At 32.6% G+C, this 26,877-nt stretch overlaps 1 protein-coding gene and 1 long non-coding RNA gene across 6 annotated transcripts; one reads left to right on the plus strand and one right to left on the minus strand.

The window, feature by feature from the left end:
• Positions 1-204: 204 nt before the first annotated feature.
• On the minus strand, positions 205-26,874 carry LOC111002058 (alpha-1,6-mannosyl-glycoprotein 2-beta-N-acetylglucosaminyltransferase). Of its 5 annotated transcripts, none has more exons than XM_022272152.2 (13): positions 26,462-26,874; positions 17,462-17,644; positions 16,435-16,488; positions 15,453-15,551; positions 15,086-15,225; positions 7,191-7,334; positions 6,921-7,018; positions 6,311-6,456; positions 5,736-5,896; positions 5,245-5,373; positions 2,388-2,605; positions 1,749-1,928; positions 205-1,414 (listed from the first exon to the last, which is right to left on the minus strand). In XM_022272152.2, exons 2-13 carry the CDS (start codon positions 17,574-17,576, stop codon positions 1,345-1,347), a joined length of 1,554 nt encoding a protein of 517 aa, XP_022127844.1. In that variant the 5' UTR covers positions 17,577-17,644; positions 26,462-26,874; the 3' UTR covers positions 205-1,344. The 5 variants fall into 5 exon arrangements, with proteins under 5 accessions (XP_022127844.1, XP_022127845.1, XP_022127847.1 ...); XM_022272153.2 differs by lacking the exon at positions 26,462-26,874 and adding an exon at positions 17,755-17,868; XM_022272155.2 differs by lacking the exon at positions 16,435-16,488.
• LOC111000821 lies at positions 9,946-10,249 on the plus strand. The gene is made up of 2 exons (XR_002600449.2): positions 9,946-10,037; positions 10,155-10,249. It is a non-coding gene; the product is annotated as an uncharacterized LOC111000821 (long non-coding RNA).
• Positions 26,875-26,877: the final 3 nt, after the last annotated feature.

Raw genomic sequence — 26,877 nt, forward strand, 5'->3', positions numbered from 1 at the left:
AATGCTATTTCACACTCGTGCGTTTTCTTTTCCAACTTTCAAAATAAAGTCTATTAAAAAGTAAAACCAACCACGAAGTTATTATTAAATATATTCATAGAAGTTTTTATGATTCATGGAACTATGTATTTCTAAAAAGAAACTACTAATTTGTTTCAATATAAGATTTAATTCAATGAGTTAGGTTAGGTTTCATCTCATTAAATTTTAAATCGATAAAAAGACTTAGTTATATAGTTATATATATGTATAGTTCTGTTTGCTTACCCAGAAAGGGTGAAGAAAACAAAAAAACTTTGCTTATATTCTTTTACAGTTAGCGCCATTTTCCAAAAATGTTATTTGCTTTGTTATATTATATATTACACACAATACACGAAATGAATAATAGTTTGTCTCAAACAGAGTGGTAGTTTTCCAATTACAGAGCATAATGCGACTCAGTGGCGCACAATGCCGAATTATGTTGAAGCTTAATTGGAACGTGAATTAGTTTTCATGTAGTGCGCTAAGTACAGTGTTGGATTTTTTTAAAATGATTTCTAAATAAATTATTTAATTGAATCATCTTATCCAAATGATAGTGATGACGATGATTTATCGAATGTTCCGAGCATTTGAGCCATTATATTTATATTTTTAGCAGTTTGAAATAACTTTGATTATTTCCAAAATCTACGACGAAACGTAACGAAGCCATATAAATTTTTCACCAATAAATAATATTACTAACGATAATTTTGAAAAAACACTAGTCAATTTTCTGTCGAGCATTGTGCCGCATAATGCGCTCTAGTGCTTTAATTGGAAAACTACCTATACATATATGCAACCTAAAACTTCTCCAGTTAGTATCAAAAACTGTACCAATTTCAATCTATATGTGAATTATAAATTTTATAAGAAATAAATTATTAGTTGCGTTGTGTTTATTGTGTTTTTATTATTTTATTAAATTGCCTTATTATTTCGCAACTGTATTAAAAATAGTTATTCAATATATAGCAACTTGTTCCGACTGTCAACTGTCATTTGTCAGAATTCTTTGCAATGACAGGCTTTCCGCGCTTGTCATGAAATATACTATTGTAGATGGAAACTGACAGTAATCATATTAAATACATTGACGTAATTTTAAACGGACGAAGAAGTTTCTTTTGCCTATGTTATAACAGATTTTGATTCTCGCTGTTAATTAAAATTTATAGCTAAAAACCTTAGAAAAATTAAGGCAAAATTATTTAAACAGTTAAAATACTATTTATAAATCATTCAAATTATATAAAAATTACATATGAAATACCTGTACCAATTATAAATATGTGTTTTTCAGTAATAGCCGAATTATGCGTAGTAGATGTATTTTCTGAATTGTCGCCCAATTTTTGTCATATTTGTGCAAAGTTCTTGGTCACTGAAATTTAGAAATAACATTAGATAAATAAATACAAAAGGAAAAAGATGTTTTTCAACTGATGAGTTGGTGCTTTCCTGAACGAATATTTATTTATAGAACAGGGGGCAAACGGGCAGGAGGCTCACCTGATGTTAAGATATACCGCCGCCCATGGACACTCTCAATGCCAGAGGGCTCGCGGGTGCGCTGCCGGCCTTTAAAGATTTAGTACGCTCTTTTCTTGAGGGACCAATTATTCTTTTATTTATAAAAATACTAATAAGTCTTCGCAGATTTTTTTATATTTTTAACAGACAGCAATTTATCAAATTTTGGCTGAAATTTGACTTACCGTATATCCCCCCACCCACCATTCCCCTTGGTGAGTTTTTTGTTATGTTTGGCGCCCCCTGCCGTAATTGTAGCGATAATTCTCGACGGGAACATATATTTCTTTGCGTTTTGTAACAATTTCTGTACTTTGCTTATAACTGTGGAAGCGTTGCAGTTCGATTTCTTATGGTGTATCCCACTGGAAAATAACGTTTGACATGACCATGACACATGTTTATTTATATAAAAGAAAATAAATAAAAAAATAATATTAAAGAAACATCAGTGCAGGGCAGGAATGGCGGGTTCAGGATTTACCAAAAAAGGACAGGTACCTAAAATAATGAGATAAAAATATAATGGGTGTATTTAAAAACGCAAACAATTAAATATGAACCGAGTTAAATCTCAATTCCATGACGCCAACACAATTACGCACCTAGTATACCTAGTATCTAGTGTAAAGGGATACAGACCAGATACTAGGTATATTTAAAGTTGCTTATAAAAACTGGGTCTATTTTTGAATACAATGCTACATAAACTTAATCCATAATTAACTTGACTGACATATATTTAGTCTAAAATGGTTAACCATTTTAGGCTAATAATTAATTTATAAATTAATTAATTATTCATAGATAATACGTTCACTCACCATTCCCCAATATGAAACACTCTCGGTCCCTTACATAAAATAACCTTGAATTTCTCCCGGCCAGGCCGGTTTTGTGATAAATGAAGCAGAGAATAATCCCAATTGTAATCGTCATACGCACAGAACTGTTGTTCTAACTCCATTATATTATTCCACACTGTTTTGTTGAAAACCATTCCCATATTATGCATACTTGAGTGCCAGGGAGTTATTTCGACCTGTAAAACAATGAAACGTCAAAAGAGCGAAATGGCGGGATAAACGTCGAACGCAAAATGGCGGGAAATACGTCAAACTTTAAATGGCGGTCTAGGAATAACTAGTAGATGAACTTGAAAACGATGTTAAATTGTGTTGACAAATCAGTACTACCATGCATTTTTTTATATAAAGTGTAACATAGGTCTACGTTAAACAATTGTATGATAAATGTAACAGCGTCCCTGACGGTGACACTGAGAATATTAAATTTTTCGTACGACTATTTTACGATGTGACTAGCGTTAAATATTTGTCATAATTTTTTTTTAACTGAACGACCATGGATACGTCGTAAGTCGGAACCCAAATCGTTATGTCAATAACTGGTTAGGTATTATATATATATAATGAAAAATAAATTCAACATTATTTTCAAGTATATCGCTTAAACTAGTGCTATTTAGAGTTGGTAGTAAGAATAAGTATCCATGTCAAAATACCTTTGACATAAGCTAATTATACTAAGCGTGAAGACTAGTTTATGATCTAATATTTTCTCTACGTTTTTCTTTATTAAATAAATTAAAAAAAACGATATAGCTATTTAACTCTAATACTATACAAAAATATTTTATTTACAGTTCATACAAATTGGTGCAAAAATCAAGCTAAAGCATTATACAGCTCAATACAGCTTAAAACAGTATTAAAACTAAGCGTAACAAGCAAACGTGCTAATAGCTTCATAGTTAGACTAAGTACCATTATATCAAAGAGCTTACAAGAAGTTTTGAGTCTGACCATATAACTCTGTGGAGGTAGGCTGTTCTTCCTCCGACCTAAGGATAGTGGATACTTGAAGAGTCTAAACCAGTAGCCTGACTACAGAAACTCGGCCCTAAGTTTGGGCTTTCGTGAGTGGTGAATCGCCTGAAGGGCAGGACGGAAACTCCTTGACAGAGCGAAATTCGAAGGAACCCCGGTGACAGTATTTTTAGCCCTGATGTTTTTTTTTTCGGGCGGGCGGGATCAAAGTGGCGAAGGCAGAAATTGTATAATTATATCGGTAACGCAAAATACATTTTAAGGTTAGACGTCATCGCAGTGATTTTTATACATATGTTTCAGTATATATATACATAGCATACTAATAAATATAATGATACTTAGTGTAATTTGTAAAATAATCAAACGGATGCTTGCATGCTAATTTATAACTTTACATTAACTTATCATTAAAAATACAAATTTCAAAGTAATATTGAAACAATCTTGCTAAGTGTCATTTAAAGATCAATTCTAAACAAAATATTAATACGTAAATCGTGGCAATATGACAACTCTTTCCCTACCACATACAGAATTTCAACTGAAGCTAATTTTAAAATCAAAATATCTTTCATATACGGCTAAACACAATTAATTTAGTGTCATCAATTGAACAATTCTGGAATTGACACTTATAATATCTGTTGTCTATTCACAGTTTCTATTTACTAATCAACAGATGGCGCTGTGCGTGTGCAATACGCGAAGCAAAACGACGCCATAGAAATGTATAGTGTTGAGAATCAGTATTGTTCATTGTTTACCTCTCCAAATATATTTTTAACCAAAGTTAAAAATATATTTGATTAGTACGCTACGTTATATTTGTTCATCTGTAATTGTTAAACTGTGTGGGTATTTCAATTTATATCCTACGGCAGTGTTGCCAGATCAGGGGATTTCCCCTAGATTTAGGGGTTTCTTAACTGGTGCGGGCATCCTAGGGGATTTCAGATGCGAAATCAAATTAGTCTAGGGGTATGTCGCCAAGACCATCTGGCAACACTGTCTTAAGGCCTACCCTCAATTTCTTGCTATAAATTTAGTTAATTGCCCATACAGCCCGATATTAGCAGAGCGCCGAAACTTCCCCCGACACAAGAGGGCAGGCACCATTGGGACAAAACACCCCCTCGTAAGGGTACAACAATTAATAACAGTACTTTAACTAGTGTCATTACGTTAGGTTATTTTCGATAATATGTTACTGTTTTATGTTATATGCTGTGTGGGTAGATCAATTTACATCCGTTCTACCCTCATTTACTGGCTATAGTCACTTATGGTTGGTTATAAGGGAAGGTGTTAATCTACATTTTTGTGGGAAGTGTATGGACGGAAAGAGAACCATTCACATAAATTTCTATTATCAAATCACTGTCAAATTATTATTACAGTATTGCCAACAACAAAAGAGGTAATTTGCAACCCTAATCCTCGGCTCTGTTACCGTACAAACTATTTCCTGTCAAAACAAATTAAATTTATTCTCGTTCAATAAAAGCCGTTTTAGTAAGAAGCTGTCACATCAAAACATTCTTAATTATATTTTCAAATTGCCACCAATCCCATTATTCTACAGATTATCTATTTCAATGCAAAACGTATTCGTAAGCATGCTTACAGCTGTGGTAATTTCAAAAACTTAACTACGATGAAAACCGTTACATTCAAACCATAACTAAACAGTTTAATAATTTGCCAAGCTTTTGAAATTATTAGCGATATCTGAAGGCCCTTTTGCGACTTTTGAAGCATATTAAAAAAAATTGACTTTTATCAACGAAATGTCAAAACGGCCTTCGTGTTAGTTTGTCGACCCAGCTACCTTTTGCGAAGTAGAATACAGATTTGGATAAACTTGGTAGTTCCATTGTGTCTCCTGAAGTCTCTTTCTTCTCTCTTCGTTAATAGCCCGCACTTGTTGAATGTAATTTAGGTTAAAATTCTTCTTTCTCTGTGGCAAGATTAATATGTTCCCATCTTCAGGCACAATATTTGTAAATTTGGATACAATAAAAATACTTAAATCCAATTAATACAATTGAAAACTATAATAATTATGCAAATGAAATTAATGCTGTGTATTTATATATTGTAGAGTTGCAAATAAATTAAAACGTCGTCGTTTGTGTGACGCGGTGTATATCACAAAACAACTACAAAAGCGAACATAAAGGCGTGAAAAAGAAATCCAGAACATATATTTTAATAACTTTCGAAATAGTCATTAACAAACATAAAACATACAGGCGTTGTGTAGTGTCAAAAATGTGTAACAAACTGTCAACTGTCAAACGTCAATTGTCAAAAACCTACCTTATCTGTGTTACTATGATACTGGTATGTCTTCAAATACGTGCCGAGGCAGAGTATTTCACACTGTGGGCAAGTTTTATCAGCTGTTGCACGCAGTAAATGGAGCATATGGATAAAATCTTCGGCTACATAATGGTCTTCTTCTAGAAAGACTACCATGCCTGGAAAAATACTTTTTTTTAAATATGATAATATATAGTCTTCCTTCTTTTGGAGTAGAGACTTGCACTCTGAGGTTCAAGTGAAGAGGCAAAATGATTTAAGTTGGAGCCTGCCTGGAGCCTTATAAGAAATATTTTATATTTATATGTTTCAGTTTGTTTTTAGTCTGAGTTTATTTTAAGGCACTAAAAGAAACTTGTGCAAGGAGTAAGATTAAAAAAAAGAAATCGTATATAGTAAATATAAAGTAAAATGGACCTTTGACATAGGAGAGACATAGTTACAGTGTACAAAAGTCGACGGCGTGTGTCGAGCACTAACTTAAACTAAACAATGTATCGTGTCACGTGACCAAAGCAAAAAAAGTGTCATTTAAAAGAACAAGGATGGCCCGATGAAAGATATTGGCTTACCAGTATGACCAGCAGTGGACTGCAGCTGGTTGAATATCCTGTTGGATTTCCACCACCAGTGATGTTTTGTTTGCGTGTACTTCGCCTCACGATAGTGACCATGCAGATCGGGGTGCAACGCATTATTGCATTTTAGTTTTAAAGCTCTGAAAACATGTTACAACAGACTAGATTACGAGACCTAACTTTTGAGTAAATGAAGACTATCACTTGCCCCGGGGAACAAGGTCGGACGTTTCACGGACGAGAAAGCCGCCATTTTGAAGTTGTTTCGTTGCGTATCGAGATTTGCAATAACTACCATTTTGACTATGTATCATTTAACAAACCTTGCTGTATTAATTGCTAATCTTTATTGCTACATAATTATCTATACATGTATATAAACATGGATTTTGCGGGGAACTCAAAGAGAAAGTTGTATGGTCTGGCGTCTTCTTAAGTTCTCTGTCATTGGAATATAAATATATCCTTTCTATAATATATTTTCATAAGTATTTAATGGTCCTTGTAACGTGTACGTTACATAAACGTATACGCGTACACCACCCAGCCCTGTCTAGTCACACCCCTTTTTTACTTCTTGTTCGGGAGCGTTAATTATACTCACTCTTCTAATTTGGCGTCCCTAGGACAATCGTTTGGGTCCATCCCGGGAAACTCATTTGGATGCGTCTGTATTGAATACGGGTAAAATATTTGCATTACCTGAAATTAATAGTTTCCATACGTTAATTGTGTTAAATGGCCGGACTATTACTTCTTTTTTTTTAAACTTAATTAATTATAAGTAGATTCCAAGCGGAAGGAGAAAAATTAAATTCTTATTTGCTACTCGTGAATGTGGTTGTTATTTTATATTATAATTAAGTGCACTAACCTTGGTAAAATCTATGCTCCTAACTAAACTATTAATCTCTTCATCATAATAGTCATGTGAAAACACCAGTAGCGTTCTATCTATGTCTTTCGCCTGCGCAAGCGACACTATCAAATGCCGTAGATAAGTCAGACGAGTGTGTACCTGAAAAATATTGATTTTATTAACATCCCCGAATTCGGCGCGATTTCTTCAAAAGTGTCACTGTATTGTATACTGTCAAATGTTGTTGTTAAAAAACCTTAATGTGTAAAGGTTAATGATTACCTAGAAGATAAAGACGCTTAGCAATAGTTCTATTTATATTGTTATAATTTGTTTTGTTATCTTTGAAGTGTTGTGAATATGTATGTAATGGTGAATGTGGTAAAGCACAGAACAGGTTTTTATTTTATTTTTTACTTATGTAACATTAATGACGTTGTAGTTTATGACATTTTCCTTTGAATTATTGTTATGTAGAGGGAGGGTAAAACTTGCTGAGTTTCTTGTCCGTTCTTCTCGGAACAAGGCCTCCTGGTAGTTTTGCGTGTTTTTGACATTCATAAGCATGCCCTAAGACGCATCTAAATTGAATAAATCAATTTTGATTTGATTTGTCAAAGAACAGAAACCTCTCAGAGAATGTTAAGACTGGATCTTATTCATTCCTGTACCAAGGCTGAACATTTTGCTCAATCTCTTTCTTAGTTTTATAAGCGTCGCGATTTCCTAAATCGTCGGAACTACGCCCCAAGAGTACATCCTGATGCAGTCGCTCTCTTCAACTGTTACATTAATTCGTAACATAGCAATTAACATTATATTCTGTTGTTGTAAGATAGAGTTATTTAAATCACCCCCATGACACAGGAACCGTACGTTTTGGTCCTTCGAACCACAAGGTTCAAAATTCCGTCTTCAAAAAGCATGCTTCTCGAATATAGCAGAATAAATACTACTTAAATATATCGAGGAAGGGATATATTCGGTATCTGATAAGTTATATCTAATATTGGAAGTATTTTTATTCTTATTTAATTCTTTGTAATATTTGTGCTTACCATAATTGTCATGTATATTAGAAATGGTAGCTTGTAACTTGTATATATATATATATATATATATATATATATATATATATATATCAAGCTCTATATAAGTAGTGTTTATTCTGTTTTCATATATTCTATCCGATAAAGCGCCATCTATGTATCAACTAAAATTGTCATTAAAACCTTTTTCTTTTTTATAAATACAGCAATTGACGTCTAGTAAATGTCACATTTGGACAATTTATTATTTTTTAGCTAGATTAGATAATTTTAATTTTGAGAAATGGTTGAGGAGGCAGTAAGTAATTTAATTTTCATATTTTATTTTATTCCCTTTGGAGTAGAGACTCTTGAGTCGTGGGGCTCAAGTGTAGGCGCTAAGTAAAGATTGAAAGTGGAGTGGTGGTACAGGTGATACCATAGCTGATGATTTCCACGCTCAACAAATAAGTATCGCAATACAGCGAGAAAATGCTAGCACTATCGGTACACTGCCTAAAGTTTATAAATTTTTTTACAATTTATCCGACGTTTCGCGTGCGTTACAGCGTGCGTGGTCAAGTAGACGGTTTAAAATTATGTTAAATAATTATAAGTTTACAATATTGCACAGCTTGAATCCGGGCTAAACTTTCCAATATGACCCGTCGATTTGAATGCTCAAATTTTTTTTGTAGATAGTATTCACCATAAGAAAGCGTTTTGTAAAGTATTAAGTTGCGGAAACTTACGGTTCATGAGATATATTTATTTATACTTTCCATACAAATGGACCAATATCATTCCATAACACGCCATAACACAATGAATTTGACAAATAACTGATGTCAAACATCAACCATTTCACGTATCGATTAGTGAAGGGTTCGAAAAATTTGACGTATCGATACTACTAAACTTTCCAATATGGATCATAGATTATTTGTAACTTATGATCAAATTAATTATTTGTAATCAAAAAACTTAATTATTATCTAGTTCGGTTAGGTTAGGTTAGTACATGAATATTTTTTGTAATAACATTTTATTTAATAACCTAAAAGTACCCAACACCGAATCAAAGCACCCCACTATTAGTGGTCTTGTCTGTCCTACCCCTAGAGTGTATATAAATAATAGGAGCCGTTCAAAAACCGAATTATTATCTAGTTCGGTTAGGTTAGGTTAGTACATGAATATTTTTTTTAATAACATTTTATTTAATAACCTAAAAGTACCCAACACCGAATCAAAGCACCCCACTATCCACGTGGTCTTGTCTGCCCTACCCCTACAGTGTATATAAATAATCGGAGGCGCGGAGGAAGAGCAGCCCCCACCCGCCGTACCAAAGCACAGGCATGAAATGCCTGTGCTTTGGTACGCAAGGGTGGAGGGGCTGCGTTTTCCGTAGCGCCGGAGCCGTTCAAAAACCGAATTATTATCTAGTTCGGTTAGGTTAGGTTAGTATATGAATTTCTTTTTTCTAAGAACTGTTTCTGAAATCATCAATAAACATATAAAAAACTAATATTTATATCATATTATTATATTATATTTGAATAAAATTCAAGTTTTTATTCTAAAAAAACTATCGACAAATTAAAAAAACGATTTTGATGCAAAATGTCACGTCTCTAATAACTAATGGAATCTGTATGGCTAAAGTCCTTTGCCTTTCCCATTAGGGATAAATTGAAAATAAAAAAAATAAGCAATGGAAAATGTACGATTTATTTACAAATTTCTATACATTATACAGGTTTAAATAATCTTTATTAATATTTAGACGGAACTCCGGCAGAAAAAATAACTTGGAGGTGTTCCATTAAAGGTAAAGAGACACTTACATAATCAGTATTATCAAATTCAGGGACACATTTCTAAATTGTTACCATTCTAGCCTTAAAATTTTAAACATGAATATCTCCGTAACTATGGGTTTCCGCAGGTTGGGAATGACACAGGGGGTATTTCTCCATCCCCTCTTCCATCTCCCATCAAAAAAACCTCAAAAATCGACGGGTCATATTGGAAAGTTTAACCTGAATCCGTTAAAAAGTGTTTTCTTTAAATGTGTAAAAGCAATTTTTTTAATTGTCTATTTATCCATTTCTATTTATGTATTATTACCAATATGTAGGTTGATAATAATATATCCTTGCTGATAATTTTACAGACAGACAGATATACACACAAAACACACACACCTAACCACAAAAAATAACAATAATCAAAGAAAAAAAATGAGATAAGTATCAAAACCAATATAAATAAGAATAATTAAATTTATTTTCTCATTGGCCTCGTTTGCGAATTTTAGAATTCAGTTTATAAATATTAAATGCTATCAATTATTAAATCATTGTTATTCCAGACACACCATAAAAAGCCGAAAAAGAATAAAATCCCCAGACGGGTACCGTCAGTGGTGATCCCCCCACGGGTACCGATTTATGTCACGCCCGATAAAACAACATGCACCGAATGTGGGTGTTTTCCTAAACAAGAACCTTATGCTAAGAAAAGGTAATTTTATTCATAGTAGTAGGGCGGTGGAAAGAAGAGAGAGATGCAGATCTGGAGAGATAACATTATTAATTAATTAATTACATTGTCTAGTCATCTGTTGCATGATTTCAATTTTAGGAGAATCCTGCCATGTTTAAAATCCCCACCAAGCTTGTACGAACTAACTGCAGCTGTGTTGGATAAAATACCACTACCATCACCTTTTGGGTGGTCGGTGGATGTGGTGGGAGAATGGATCGAGTTTATGGGGTACCCAGAGTATAAGGTATTCAGGTGATGCAAAAACAAATTTGCTTTTCTTTGACAAATAGGTAAGAAACTTTCTATACCAAACAAATGTGGTTGTTTGGGTCTAAGTAGCAGTGTGGTGGACCTGCTGGCTTAATTAGCCAGGAGTTTACGAAAGATGGACCAAATGGGCATGCAAGTGCAGAAACTGAGTCTGCACATTTGGGTCTAAGATTCCTAACTTCTTCTTTGGGCTGAGAATGGGAGGTCTTAGGGGCCAACGCGGCATTTAAAATACAGTTCTCTTGCAGGAATGTTTTGTGAAGAATCGAATTGATGGCATGCGTTTATTAATGTTTGAAGACCCCTCTCGATTGCCAGAGATTAATGTCAGAAGATTTGATCACATACAGGTATAAGTCAAGATTTTGATTAAAAAAGGTTTTTATAGATTTGTCTGATTGATTCACATCAGATGTTAAACCGCTACCTATAGTCGAAGGCTTTCCTTCGCACGATGGTTTTTCTCCACCATTACCCTTTTTTTAACCTGATGCATAAGTCTCCGCCGCCCATGGCTTTTTAAAAATTGGTAAAATTTTGAAATTTTATTTTAACAATTGTTTTTGAGTGAACTGAAATTTACTTTGTACACACTAAATGGTTTTAAATAATTTATTGTTTTACTTCATTTTAAAAAATTGCATTTTTAATTATAACGGAACTTCTGGCAGAAGAGTCCTGTTATTTTCATAAACAGTTAACACAATGTAGCAGAACGAGACGCAAGTAAAATAGGCCAATAGGGTGTGATTCAACGAGCAAAGAAAAGAGAAACGAGAGTTAGCGAGAACTATAACTCCCATATATCAAAATCTAAAACATTTTTGACATACGGGAGTCAGACAAGTCACAATTCTTAATCTTACTGTAACACAGTAGATTTGCTGTTTTTGAAGAATATACGTCTTGCTTTTGCTATATTAACAGTCTTTTTTAATTATAGAAATAAACGTATTGGACATTCTTGTTAATAGGAATTAGAATTGTACTTTCAATAAACTATTCCTAGTGGCATTAAAGTTGTATCAGTTTAGAAATTGAATAGGGTAAAGGCGGTGCGCGCAAAAGTGACTTAATGAGAGACGCTATTTTATTTACGTCATCAATTTTAGATAATCACAAAAGCAATACGAAAACTTTTTAGTACGGATTTTATAAGATTCATAAGAAGTGTTGGACTTCCTATACGAAAGCCACTGACACACTGCACCTGGTTTAAGTCAAGGACTGGACCCAGTTGGGGAATCAGGGTAAACTGGTCAAGGTAAATAAATTCTTTGGATAACGTATGCAGTGTCGCCTACACCTTTGCAGCCCCGAATTTTCCTTTATTCGTATGATTGTGAACTACGGGAATGATCTAGTTTATTTTGTGATATTTTCTTATAAATAGATATAGTATAATTATGAGTAAAGAAAAGAGAAAAGTGTTGGCCTAGTGGCTTCAGCGTTCGACTCTCATACCTGAGGTCGTAGGTTCGACCGGCTCTGCACCAATGGACTTTCTATGTGCGCATTTAACATTTGCTCGAACGGTGAAGGAAAATATCGTGAGGAAACCGACATGTCTTAGAACCGAAAAGTCGTCGACGTGTGTCAGGCACTGGAGGCTGATCACCTATGCTAATTAGATTTTAAAATGCTCATGAAACAGATTCAGAAATCTGAGGCCAAGACCTAAAGAGGTTATAGCGCCACTGATTTATATTTATTTATTTAAAGAAAAGCAAATCATGCTAAATAAGTTATATTTCTATAAAGCAAAAATGTATGAAAATTTGCAACCCTCAGTAAAATTTGCCGCCTTAGTCAACAGCCCACTCAACCTGCTAGTAAATACACTCCGAACCTATGCTAATCCAGGCAGGTAAGAAAGAATAATGAAATTGCAAATTGAGGCAGCCTTCTCGGACAGCCTTCACATCCAGGACGTACAACATCTTCTCTTCATCTAATCTAAAATTGTACCAATAAACGACGGGCATGCCGGATAGCACAAGTGGAGATCTCTGCCTACTCCAAAAAGGCTACTACAAAATTACTATAAAATATAATATATAAAATATCAAAGAATTAATATGTTAATGTTAATTGAATGTTATTAATCTTACAGATGTGACATACTTCGTTGGATGAAAATAATTATGCCTGAACCCATATATTTGGATCACTGGGATTTAGTTTGGTAAGTCGTGTACAATTTTAAAGGGTATATAAATTACGAAGTTCTAAAATTTAATTGTTTAAAAACATTAAATTCAGCTAATCCTAACGAAGTGAATTTCTGAATACTGACAAAACTCTAGTAGATTTTATCAGAACACAAGGTGTAAAAGCATTTAATGGTCAATCTTAAAAGGCCAGCAACGCGCTCGTGAGCATTGTCATTTTCTAATTCAAAAAAATTGCGTGTGAATAAGACTTTGAACTGACACCCTCACAGTTTGCAAGGATATTATTTTCTTTATATACGTAGATAAAGCTTACTTTTTATAGAGCGTAATAAATTGTTGTATTTTATATTAGGTATCAAAAACCCGACTTCCCAAAAGTATTGATAGCGAGAATCAAAATGGACCGACCAAAAGTACACATACCAATATACAAGCCTCAAGTGGAATATTGCAGGGAGTATGTGGTTGGTAACATCAATATACATAATAAAAAAAACTGAACCAAGGCATGTACCTTGCATAACACTATTCCTATATGGTACATTAGGTTTAGGCCTTTTTTTATTAATTCGACAGTTGAAGATGAAACTTATGACGTTAATTTAAAAAAAGTTAAAGTTATTGATATCGAATTTCTAAAACTAAAAATACCAATTTGTATTTTTTAGGTTCCAAGAAAATTCCGATTCGACTCAGCAATACCAGAGAATGAGCAATTTATATGGATGGAAAGACGTGAGCTACCACAGAAAAAGGAGAAAAAAGAGAAGAAGAAAAAGAAAGAAAAGAAAATAACGATACCCAAGGAGACAACACTGTATCCGGCTAAGATAAATGTTGCGGGTTTAAAAGGAAAAGATTTGATATTGGCAAGAAGGAAAATGTCAAAACCGAAATTTTTTGGATAAATTAAAAAAAGCATAAGTAATTTATGTTTAATGTTGCATATTTGTCAGTTTTCACAATAAAATACCTGTTTTATTAAATGAGTGAAATAAATAAACAACCAATATTTAGCTGGACGGACGGCTAATGGTTGTAAAACGTGCGAAAAACTAACCTTATCTTAATCTTAATATGTGTATATAAATCTCCTGTCACGATGTTTGTCCGCGATGGACTCCTAAACGACTTAACTGATATCAATCAAATTTGCACAGCGTCTGCGTTTGATCTAACTTAAAAGATAGGATGGATAGCTTAGATCTCAATTTATACCAGCAATATTATTTTATTGCAAATATTTGTTTATTATTTGATACAGTTCTAACAGATGGCGCTGTGTTAAAAGTACCAACGTTTCACATAAGCTTCTACCTTTCACATAAGTTCTCCTACCGTTTCCCTTGAATAGTTTACTTCTATGTAATATAACAAAAACCACAGCAACGCTTGGCCGAGTCTGCTAGTATTTTATATATTTTACACGGAAGAAACATAATTTTAGTACAAAAACATTTCGGGCCAACTTTGTATGAACTGAAGGTTTATGGGTTAGGAAGTTTAAGTGAATACAGAATATATTTTCCTCCAAACCAATCATAACACAAGAATTGTGTTTTATTGTTATCAAAATGCTAGAGGTAGCCTTACATTAAGGACGTAATCTTTCGACGTACGATATATTTTTACTTATAAAACTAAGAAAAACTGAGCAATAACTGTGTCCTATCTCGTAAATGGTGACTTTATTTTCTGAACGAGTTTTGTTAATCCACTAGATTACACTCTATAGATTCTAGAAGAACGTTCCATGGAGATATGAAATTCTATGGCACGAAACTGTAGTAATTATAGCTTTTAATTGAAAATTAAATTGTGTACCAAGTACAGACGACTTTTGAATCCAGAGTCAAAGAAGGATTTTTATTAAGATATTCATTACCTGTATAGCAATAATTATGGTGTCATTCTGCACTGGGCCATAGATATCTTCATTGTATATAGTCTGTGCTTCATTTATCATTTCTATGGCTCTTCGTATGTCTGACGTATTCTTTGGTGCTGTACGGTCTGTGGCATTAACTGAAACGATAAAATTAATATAGGCTACGCGCGATTAAACTTATTTAAACACGTTTTTTAATAAATTTAGTAAATCAACAACTTACCGAAGTTGGAAACAATTTACTGAAGAAAAGACAAACAGATGGAAGACAGACAGGTTCAGAAAGCAGTAATATATTGTTTTGTCTGATTAGGAAAAAGATCTGCTGCAATTTTTTAATAATGTCTAAGAAATTGTTACTTACCACTAATATTCTTATGGTGCACAGTTAAATATTTGTGAAGCTCTGGTGGTACCAACGCCAAGACCTGTTCTGATGTGTCATTGTAGTTCATCAGCTCTTCTGGAATTAAGATTTAATTTATTAAGTTATTAGAATGATTTAGATGTAAGTAACATTGTACGAGTTAGTTTCGAGACAAGAATCACGTCAAAATGGTTGGCGGGAGTCGTACTTAGCGCTCGTACTTTCTCAAAAATCACTTAAAAGTCAATCAAACTTATTTTTTTTTTAAATTATACGTCAAAATAGAACGTTTTCTTCTTTGCCGTGCCTGCCCACCAAAGTATTTCCGAACCAATTCGACCTAGGGACCTTACAGGTTCGAATTGATTGACGTGGAATAAGTGATACCTAGATGATCTTATGTTCCAAAATAAACGTATTTTATTTTTTTTATTTAAAAAAACGCTGCACATCTTCGTGACGTTTCATCCGTAAATATTACCCTCCTGCCTAAAGCAATAACGGACAAATTTAAAAACAAATCTAAAGAGTTATCGTAAGATTCGTAGACGATACTCAACGCTGAGTATGACTCACATGTCAACGTATTAGATGTATCGCTGATTGGAGGATTATTATCAAACAGAAAAAATACAATAAAATTACTTATAGAAACATAAAAACTTTTTAGGCCTGGGCCTCAGATTTTTCTATCTGTTGCTTCATCATCATTATCATTGTCAATCTAATTAGCAAGTAGGTGATCTGTGCTTGACACACGCCCACTTTTTGGGTCTGATACAAGCCAGTTTCCTTACGATATTTTCCTTTATACGAACAAAAGTTTAATGTGCACATAGACAGTAATTCCATTGGTGCACAGATAGGGTTCGAACTTACGACCTCTGATGTGAGCCGTGAAGCCACCAGGCCAACATAGAACAACACAAAACAAATAAAGCCCCATTTGCAACATATATAAATAGAACTAAAAAATAACCTGTGTATAACTCAATTATGTTAGTTTGGTTAGTGGCTATGTCCAATGGTATATCTGTAAAAAAAGTAGTAAAACAAAACTTAAAAAGCCACAATAATTGTCAATTTATCACTGACTGTACAGACACACAGACAGACTGTACCTGCGCACGAGTTCAGACTCCTAATTGGTCGTTACGAGTAAGGGAAACAACAACCTTTATAAATATAAGGCTTTTTGCTATGGCACATCTTTACATAACGTTTCGTTACGCTTTACGCACAATGGATTTTTTTTATAGAACAGGGGGCAAACGGGCAGGAGGCTCATCTGATGTTAAGTGATACCGCTCTCAATGCCAGAGGGCTTGCGAGTGCGTTGCCGGCATTTTAAGAATTTGTACGCTCTTTTCAAGAAGGACAAAACGTCAAATTATCTCAATTTGACAGCTATCAAAACTATATTGTCCTATATTTACAAGAGTTTCAAATTCATCGAAAATACTAATTAATATACTCCCTCCATTTCGAATTCGATCAAGCACAATACGTAGCCAAAATTACCACATAATCAGCAGTTAATATTATCATAATTACTTTAATTATCGCTTTTAGATATAATAATAATAATATGTATATATATAATATATACAATAACTTGTTTTTAAGACCATTATACGAGGTTTAATCGTCACCGTAATGTTATTTATTTTTAATCTACCTCGCGATATTTTTTACCGTCTTAAAACCGGAAAAACCGGTTCTCAATTCGTCGTTTTAACTTTTGCGATTCCTAACACAATTTAAGTCTAAGTTCTTTTGTTACTTTATTATTCTGACATGTCAATATGTCGAGCGAAGTATGGTTGCAATTTCCTAATACAATTTTTTTAAAACAGGAGTGGAGTTCTTACGAGTTCTTCTCTCCTCTTTTGATTTGGGTACAACCAAAGATCTTTTCTGACAAAGATATTCCTACCATTTACCGATATGATAAAATACATATTGATTTTTATCCTAGAATATAGAAATACAAAGATATAACTCACCGCCATCTTTGTCCATAGACACACTAGACGCGGACAGCATTATCTGTAGCCAGATGCAGAGTAGACCCAAAATAACAAACACGCGGAGTATGGATCCATATTTGAGGCGTGGCATTTCTTCAATATAGCATTGTGTATCTCAGGATTCAATTTTGTTCAAGTTTCTCATGATGCGCAGGAATGCTGGAAGTAAAGAGAAGAAAGATATGACAGAAAATCCAGTGAATTGTACCCCTTAAGGTACCTTCAAATATAGGCTCTGACTCTTGTTTCAATGTGTTAATAATAATTACTTTTTAATTCCAGAGTATATCCATTTTAGAGACGGTGTATTAAGGGAGCATTTTATTTTTATTAAAATGGCAACACCACGGCCTAGACTACAATCTCGAGCATGTCGTCTTAATTCGTATAGTCTGTGCACTAACCTAAAAGTTTTTATACAATCGTTCGTAATTCAAATATTACGATATAGATAAACAATTGAAATAGGGTCAGTAGAGTAAAAGTACCGTCGCTATCTTTTTATCAGCGGACGTTGTTGGTATTTATCATAAAAATTTATTGAAGGATTAAAAACCTTGTTTTCCAAGATCAAATTATTAACCTTGGTTTTTATCAGTGTTTTTTTTTTACGAAAAATGGCCAGCTCTTTTTTTACACAGACTAGGTATGTGTTGATAATCGTTTACTGTACTTTTAGAAGTATACAGATCACAGACTATACATATACATTTTAATATAATAAGAATTATATTAATAAATGCGTAAATAAAGTTTTCATTACGCAAAATAGGGCTATTATGGACGTTGGACCTCTCGTAAGCTTTTTCCTTCTTCCTTCTTCTTACTAAGAACTTCTTTTTACTAACCCGATATATTGACAGTACCAACTTATATATAAAAAAGCATCCAAAATTATTCAAATCATTCAAAGAAACTAGCCTGTATACCGAGGGATCTAACACGGCTGTATGGCATGCTGCATCACGATGCAAAACATTGTTACGCCATGACTATTAAACTATTTAATCACCTTCCTAGAAGTATCATTGACGTGCAATTCTTTCAAGGGGAAGGTGATTAAACTTTTAAAGGCAAGGCCTTTATAGCTAGTATCTAGATCATAAGTTTGACACCAATTCTACATAACTTTTATGACATTACGTAAATGTTTGTATTATATGACATTATAAAAAAATAATATGACATTTGCATGCCTATTTATATATGGCTGTTTATGCGGATTTTTATATATAATCTGTCTAATTGTACTACTATGATAAGTATGTATTAAGGGGTTGTGACAAATTACATTGAAAGTACTTGAGTTGCGGCTAAATAGAAAATAATTATTCCGTTCTACATGTTTAAAAGTTTGTTTAAAAAAAATTGTGTTACGACCATATCAATTTAAATAGTATTTCTATCTGTTCCAATGTATAACATTATTTTTCGTAATAAAATTCACTCTTTTAAGATTATCGCGTAAATAGTCACGCGCCGGGAATTTCATTTATTATTTATGGTAACCTAGAGGTGGTCATAGCGATGATAAATACGGGAAATTATTAAGTTCGACAATGAACTATTATGCTATTAAAACGCTATGTTCATTACGTTTGAAGGTAAAATTTAAGCGGGTGTGGCTATATTAATTAAATGAACACACTTAGGGTATATTTTTACATAATTAAAAATTAATTACCAACACGCTATTACTAAAGTTATGATCTAAACAAACATTTATTATCTATGGCAGGCATTTCTAAAATCAACTTTCCGGTAATAAAAAAAACTTATGTGAAACTTATGTTCGTAGGTTAAGCGATAATTTATTATTTTTATTTTTTAAATTGTTTACAAAACTAATGAAAGTAAGCTTATTAAGAAATAACATTCATCTTTTTCAGGGAATTATCTTTCCTCGTCTTCTGAAGACAATGCATGATCAAGAATACATCGCAAAATTGGTTATGAGTCAAAAATGATAATTTTATTGCTATAAAAATGTTTTCGTAAACACTAAATAATTTCTTCTTCGAAAAACGCAGATGTAACCAACGCTGTAAATCCAATCGATCGTTTCATGACTGCATTTTATTCCCAGAGTCTATAGTGATATTTTAGTATTACCATCATTAATTTCATTCATTCACTCACTGACTCACTCACACACTCATGCACTCAGGCGTGGTGATAACAGATGAAAAATAAAAAAAATAAAAGAGGTAATTATTTTAAGTAATTTACAATTACGTTTGTTATGGAATTTCTCAGAACCCTGATAGAGGTATTTTTTACTTGGAAGGGTTCCCAAATCTGCATAAGAATGCAAATGTACATAAAATAAATAAACACTTTATTTATTTATTCTTGATATAGAAGTTACAATGGGAAACAGGTTTTCCTACAATAAATTTCTATTCTACTAAGCCTAATTAATAGATATTCAGAGTTTGAGGCGAAGAGAACCTGCCCCATTCAGGGGTCTGTGACCCCTTTAATTTTAAGTATGTAAATCACCAAATTGCTAAAGAATAAATGATCAAGACAGATTCAGAATATGAGACTTTTAAAGAGTTTTTGTTGTGATTCCCAGATGTCGATCAGATATTTCAAATTTAATCGTAAGAAATATCGTTCAACAAAGCTTAACGCAAAATAAACTTTATACGCGTAGAAATCCTTGGTTAATTTAACTTTTATAGTGCTATAAATGTTTATACGTTCCGCAATGATTCCTAATTAGCAGAAATAATGTAGAAATTTTAAAAAATAATGGATAATTTAAGAATTGTAAGGGCGGGTAATTAAATTGAACTGTCCCTAACTGTCCCTGTCCTTTATTTATATAGGTAAACAAGTACACTAATATGAACGTCAAAAAAATTAAAATAATTGTAAATTTACATTTACTGAACTGGTAGTAAATTCTTAAATAAATAAATAAGTCATTTGCAAAGAAGAAAGTGGTACATTTAGATCGATCAAAATAGGCATGCAAATGTCATATATAATAAGAACATCAACAAAATGTCATAATAATAAGTTAATCTATTTATAATCGTTGTTAAACTTGGTCAATGGTCTATGGTGTATTGATGGTCCAAACACACGCCCACGCTATAAAGGCACTTTAAGTTTAAAAATGTAATCACCACACCCTTGTAAGCATTACACGGCAGATGATTTAGTAGTTTAAGAAGAAGATGATTTAATAGTTTCATAGCCATGGTGTAAATTTTTATTGTAAAATTAGAATCATTGAATGAATATTTCTTATTTTTTGACGTTCATAAGTGTACATTATGTTACCTATATGAATAAATGATTTTTGTTTGTTTGTTTGAATACATCGTGGTGCAACATGCAGCCACAGTCGAGTTGGATCCCTCGGTATATCAGCATGTTTCAATTACTGTTTGATGTTTCTTTTGAACAATTTGGGATGCCTTTTTACAGTCATGACTGCTTCAAGGATAAATAAACTTGATACTGTCAAAATACCAAGTTCATAGGTACATGCAATATGAGTAACCTAAGAAGATCCAAGAGCAGACGATCCGTATTTTAGAAGCACTTAGCCTTAAGGGCCTCAACTCGGGCGTAGGGAGCGTAGCCTGGCCTTTATTCCCAACTAGGGCAAGGGTAATCCGAGCCCCTGACTCCGCTTGGGCGGTCACAAGGTGGTCAATCGCCTGAAGGGCAGGACGGAAGCTCACTGGAACGAAGGTGGACTTTTTATCCTAATCTGATTTTGCTATGCCTCCCGAACGGCTTTTAATCTGTTTGTGTCTGTCTATTGTCTCATCCGGATCCGTTTGGACGTGGCCTTGTTTGACGGGAAGAGGATGCGCTTTCGCACCAAAAATATGTTTAGCTTTTTCGAAGTGACTCCAACTCCATCAATTGGACTATGGTAGGGAGTTTTTTAGGCGGTTTAAACACCTCCTCACGTAGTATGTAACAAACGCAAAAGCAAGACTCGAATAAGATCAGTCTTTTTTTATTCAAGTTATTTTAGTCCATAATGTTTTTTATAGTCTTTATTTCAAAAGAAACTGACTTACAGATTTTCTCAATAATTTTCTAATATAGTCCATCAGGAATGCAGTGCCTTTATACCCTTTATTGATAAACACCTAGGGTTATTGACGCATACGATTGAAACTGAATGTTAACGATATAAAAATAAAAGGTCACGTGTAGGAGTCAATCGATCCGGTCTCTCCTTATCTAGAACGGGATGGTGCATAATTTATGTTTACTTATTATTCAACCGGCTATTCACATAGAAATGTATTCCAAGAATAATATTTATCTATGTTATTGCAAAATAGCATTTACAACTTTAATCTATGGATTGGCGCACAATTCTAAATTCGAATATAAATTTTAAAATTTCAATCGTCGTCGTCATTTGTTTTTAGATAGTTTTTTGTTTATTGTTTTTTGTAGTTTTTGGCGCCAAGGAAAAACTGACTAGTACATAAAGGTATTCATTTTTTATAGGAACCCTTGAAATGCATTTCCTTTTCAAGCATAGAATGTGTGGGTAATGTTCACGTAAAGTTTAAATATATTTAAAGTTTGTAAAGAGACACAATACCGCACTTCATTCATTAACAAAATGTTATCGTTATCTGCAAATTGATAACATTATCATGATCAAAGATTAATGATACATTTAATTTATAAGAAAATTTTGAACCAAGTAAGGATATCAAAAGCATATTTAATATTATTTGTTTAGTTAAAATCGTTTATTTAGGTAACACAATGTATACTTATGAACGTAAAAAAAACAGATATTAAATGCTTCTAATTTTACATTTACTGCCAGTTCTCAAATCAAGGGCGTAGAACGGAAGAGAAGAACTGGAAAAAAATCTCCACCACTCTTTTATTTATTAAACTACTCCCCAAAATACAATAAAAGCAAAAGGGAAAGACCATTTAGAAGGTGAATCAGATCAAAGAAATAGAGAGAGGTATACCAGACTACCTAGCGTATTTTTGTCTATAGCCCCGCCGGCACAGATAACCCTTGGAGTTTTATTATTTCATTTTTATTTGTGGTTGCCACTAAAATTACTTAAAAAGTTGTAATTACTAAATAAAATGAATCTGTTATCTAAATGGAATAAAATTATTATTGCATATGATTCAGCAAAGATTTTTATTTAACTTCACCACATACATAATGCTATATCTACGTATACAGTATATATAGTATATACAAGCTATTTTTTCGAAAATATATGGCAATTAAACATAAATAATACAAGAAATAAAAATATATATAAAAAAACGCCCGGGTTAGGTATCAGATAGGACCTCAATAATGTTTTTTAATTGTTTAGCCCATTGGCCAATATTGCCAGGAGAGAACCGAATAGTGTCGACAAATACCTCGATGTTCAAGTATTAAGTGACCGCCCATGGACACTTACATTGACAGAAGGCTCATAATTTTTTTTTATATCTGTTTTTAATTTTTTTATTATTTTTATTTTGTGTGGTTATGTGTGTGTGCCTTGTTTGTTATAAATGTTATGTCTGTCTGTCTGTAAGTGCGTCGCCGGCCTTTTCAAGAATTGGTACGCACTTTCTTCGTGGGCAGCTGGTTCCACATGGTACTTTATGTTAAAGTTCTTTAAAAAAACAAATATCTGTCATTATTATTATTTTTTTCCTTTGATTATTGTTATTTTGTATGTTTCTCTCTGTATGTTTTGTTCGTAATGTTGCCAATGTCTATATTATTTTTTCTACTATTATTATCTCTCTCTCTCTATCAGAATGACCAGCGTTGTCTGCTCCACATCATAATGCTGAGCCAGGGCCATTTACAACACAGATGCATTATACTAAAAACTTAGGTAGTTCCTTAAAAAAAATATTTTGTTTATTATATTGTTTATCTCTGTGTGTGTCTCATAATATATGTGATGTTGTGTATGTTATTGTGTCAATCAAGCTATTTAGTTGATACAGAAATAGCATAGTCAAGGACTTGTCTATTAGTATAATTCGCAAATTATTGTTCTCGTTTCTATTCATTTGTGTTTTCATGCACTTAACAAACACATGCATTGAATAACTTTTTAAGAAACCCTACTGCTTTAGGTATTTCTTAATATGTTTTTTTAATCCTTCATAATTATGTATTTCCAGTGTATATTCGCTTGGCAGACACTTGTGACTGCTTCAATACAAAGAGTCCTCTTGGGAACTGTGCTGCGACATCGCTGACTTTGCCTTCTTAAGGTCTCATGTTTCTTAATTGTATATCCTTTCTACTGTTTTATAAGTATCTGACTGTCCTCTCTGTAACATGTGTGGTGATTGAGAGTATAAATAAAAGGTAAAATCGGTACAAATAACGTGCTTAGTTATGTTTTGAGGCCTTCACCTACAGATGAATTCTTACAGAGTGCAGAATAATAGTTTAAAAGTACGGCTAAGGAAAAACACAACTAAATTTAGGATACAAATTTAATTACTAACAAAACTAACACTAGTATGTAAGTAAACTAACTTAATCCAACTTCTTGTTCTATAAGCTGTAAGAATTAAAAGGCTTTTTTATTTTATTTTTATTTATTATTTTATGTATTGAGAATTACATTTCAGGATTGTTAGTTACATTTAAAAAATAACCATATCATTCATCTAAGCAAGGGCAACGTATAGAACACAAGCTGAATCAAATAAAAATACAATAAAATACGGTTATTTTACATAAGATCACTTATTCAGGTATCACTTATTCCACGTCATTAAATTTGAACCTGTAGACAGAGGGTGTAGGCCGAGAGAAAAAGCCGGCATAAAAAACTATCGGTACTCTTTTAAAAAAGCAAATCATCAAACAATACTTATTTTAAAACAAATATAGCAAATTAATTGGAAGTAGCCTGCCCAGCAATAGTCCCAGTCCCTTTTATGAACAGTCCTTTTCTTTAATACATTTCATAAATTTATTAAAAGGCAGAGATAAAAGAGCCTCCGGGATTTTATTAAAGAAGAGTATCCCTTTTCCCAAAAAAGAATTACTAACTTTAGATAGTCTAGTACGGGGAAATTGCAGCCTGCGTTTGTTCCGAGTATTGTGTGTATGTTATATTCCAGTAAACTTATCACTATTATTGTAAACATACATAATATTTTCATAAATATATTGCGAGGAAAAGATTTCCTTTAATTTATCTCTCCGAGATTCCCTACATTTTAAATTATAGATTCCCCGAATAGACCTCTTCTGTAGGATGAAAATAGATTCGACATAAGCAGCATGACCCCATAATAATAAGCCATAAGTCATTAAGCTGTGAAAGTAACTAAAATTAACAAGTTTGTATCGACATCAGTGTGTAAGCGAATTTTTTAACCGCGTAAGCTGCACAACGAAGTCTCTTCGCCAATGCGTTGAGGGGATTGAGGGGACCACTGAAGTTTTGAATCCATGGTGATTCCAAGAAATACAGTTGTATCATCCAGATTCAATTCCTCATTATTTATAATTTGTCTAGTATCTAGATCTTGACTAGTATCAAGATCGACTGGACAGATGTTAGTTATTTCTTTTTTGGTGGATTCTTCTCCGCTCCTATATAGCAGAATAAGTAAGAAAATATCGGATAAGTTATGAATAACAATAAATAAATTAATTTTATGAATGCAAACAGCATGTGGTGCCATCTGTACACAAAACTACGCATCATACGAATTTCTGGTAGTTCAAGAAATTACGATCTTGTGGTGAACGATATATTACTAGGCTTTGATCTTGATGGTTTACGTCATCATACAATATTGTATATCTATATATATATATGAAAGTGCCTTAACATGCAGTATCGGAATATGGTGCTAGAGTTGTTTTAATTTTATTACCAATTAAGTTCAACTAAAGTTAACACAATATTACTGAACTGTTAGGTGGATCGAAGTTCGCTGGGTCAGCTCGTATTTCATAATAGTAGAATTTTTATTTAAATACCTTTGAGGGTGCCCTCTCAATATGATATTTAATAAAAAATGTTCATCATTAATTCTTAAATAACAGCAAGGTTTAAATAGATATCAACAAGACATAACAAGCAGACAAAAGGTATATAAACAAAAGGTAATCAATAGATTTTACAATAATTTTACACTTAGTATGTTTTCAAATAGATAATTGTTATTGGAGACAGATTAACATAAAACATATTGAATAGTGTATTTAGTATGACATGTTTTCATAGATTATAGCATAAGAAATATCTTCACGGTGATCTTATTATGGAAAACCAAATAAATGATGAATCTAAAATACAATTATTCTACTTATTAGTAAATAATTTTATTAATAAGTTATATGTACTTAATTCTATTTGTGTGTTTTTGTATAAGTGTTGATAAATAAAATATAATTCTATTGTTTGTTTTTAATGGTCAATAATTATTTTTTGAAGTGAGTGCACTGTAAAATGTCAAAGTGCTTCATAAACAAAGTTAATTAATGTATGATAATCAATGTTGTTGTCCCTTGCCTAATGGAAAATATATATTAACTAATAAAAAAATATTATAACATTTTACAACTAAGAAAGTTGTAAAATGACGAATGACAGAAGATGACAGATTATGAAGCTTTTGATAGTGTTAAGAACTTAAATGTTATGACTTATGAATAAATTAACATTCCAATAATACTGCTGTAAGGGCTGCATATGTTTTTATTTTTAGCTAGTAATAAACTCAAAAAGTTAGTGGTGATTTAAATTATATCATAATAAAATTTAATTTGGTTGCTAACACATTAAATGACAGCTATTAAAATTAACAATATTTATATTCACAGTGTAACCATTACGATTTAGGTGAATACCGTTGCATCTTGATTCCTCGCTCATATACAAACAAGTTATTCGGCGGTAATTGATAGAAAGTTACATAAATTATGTAAGCAATGTATTTGTTTACAAATTACAACATATCACTACTTACCAAATACCGAAGCCTGCTTCCAACACTTTAAAATGAATATCACAGGTAAATCTAGCACCGATCGCACTCTAATAATTATTTATCAAGATAAATAGGTGATTAGATTTCTTAATTTATTCATTGCGTGATAAAACTCGATAATTGGATTCAAAAATTTCTGCTATCTAGGCCGCGTAATATCTTACATTATTTTTACAATAATTATTTAAAAATTCCGCGAACGCATTCGTCCACACTACATAAATGTTCGATATTATATAATAATGAAAACTTAATTTTTGTAAAAACACTGTGCGGAATTATAGCGAACGAATTGAATTGAGAATTTTTTTGTTTTTGACGTTTACTTCAGTTTAAACTTCGAAGTACCGTAAATAGACAGTTATCTAACTGTCTTGCTACTGTAAAAAAACTAA

This window comes from Pieris rapae, chromosome 22, assembly GCF_905147795.1.
Source record: "Pieris rapae chromosome 22, ilPieRapa1.1, whole genome shotgun sequence".
Taxonomy (NCBI): Eukaryota; Metazoa; Arthropoda; class Insecta; order Lepidoptera; family Pieridae; genus Pieris; species Pieris rapae.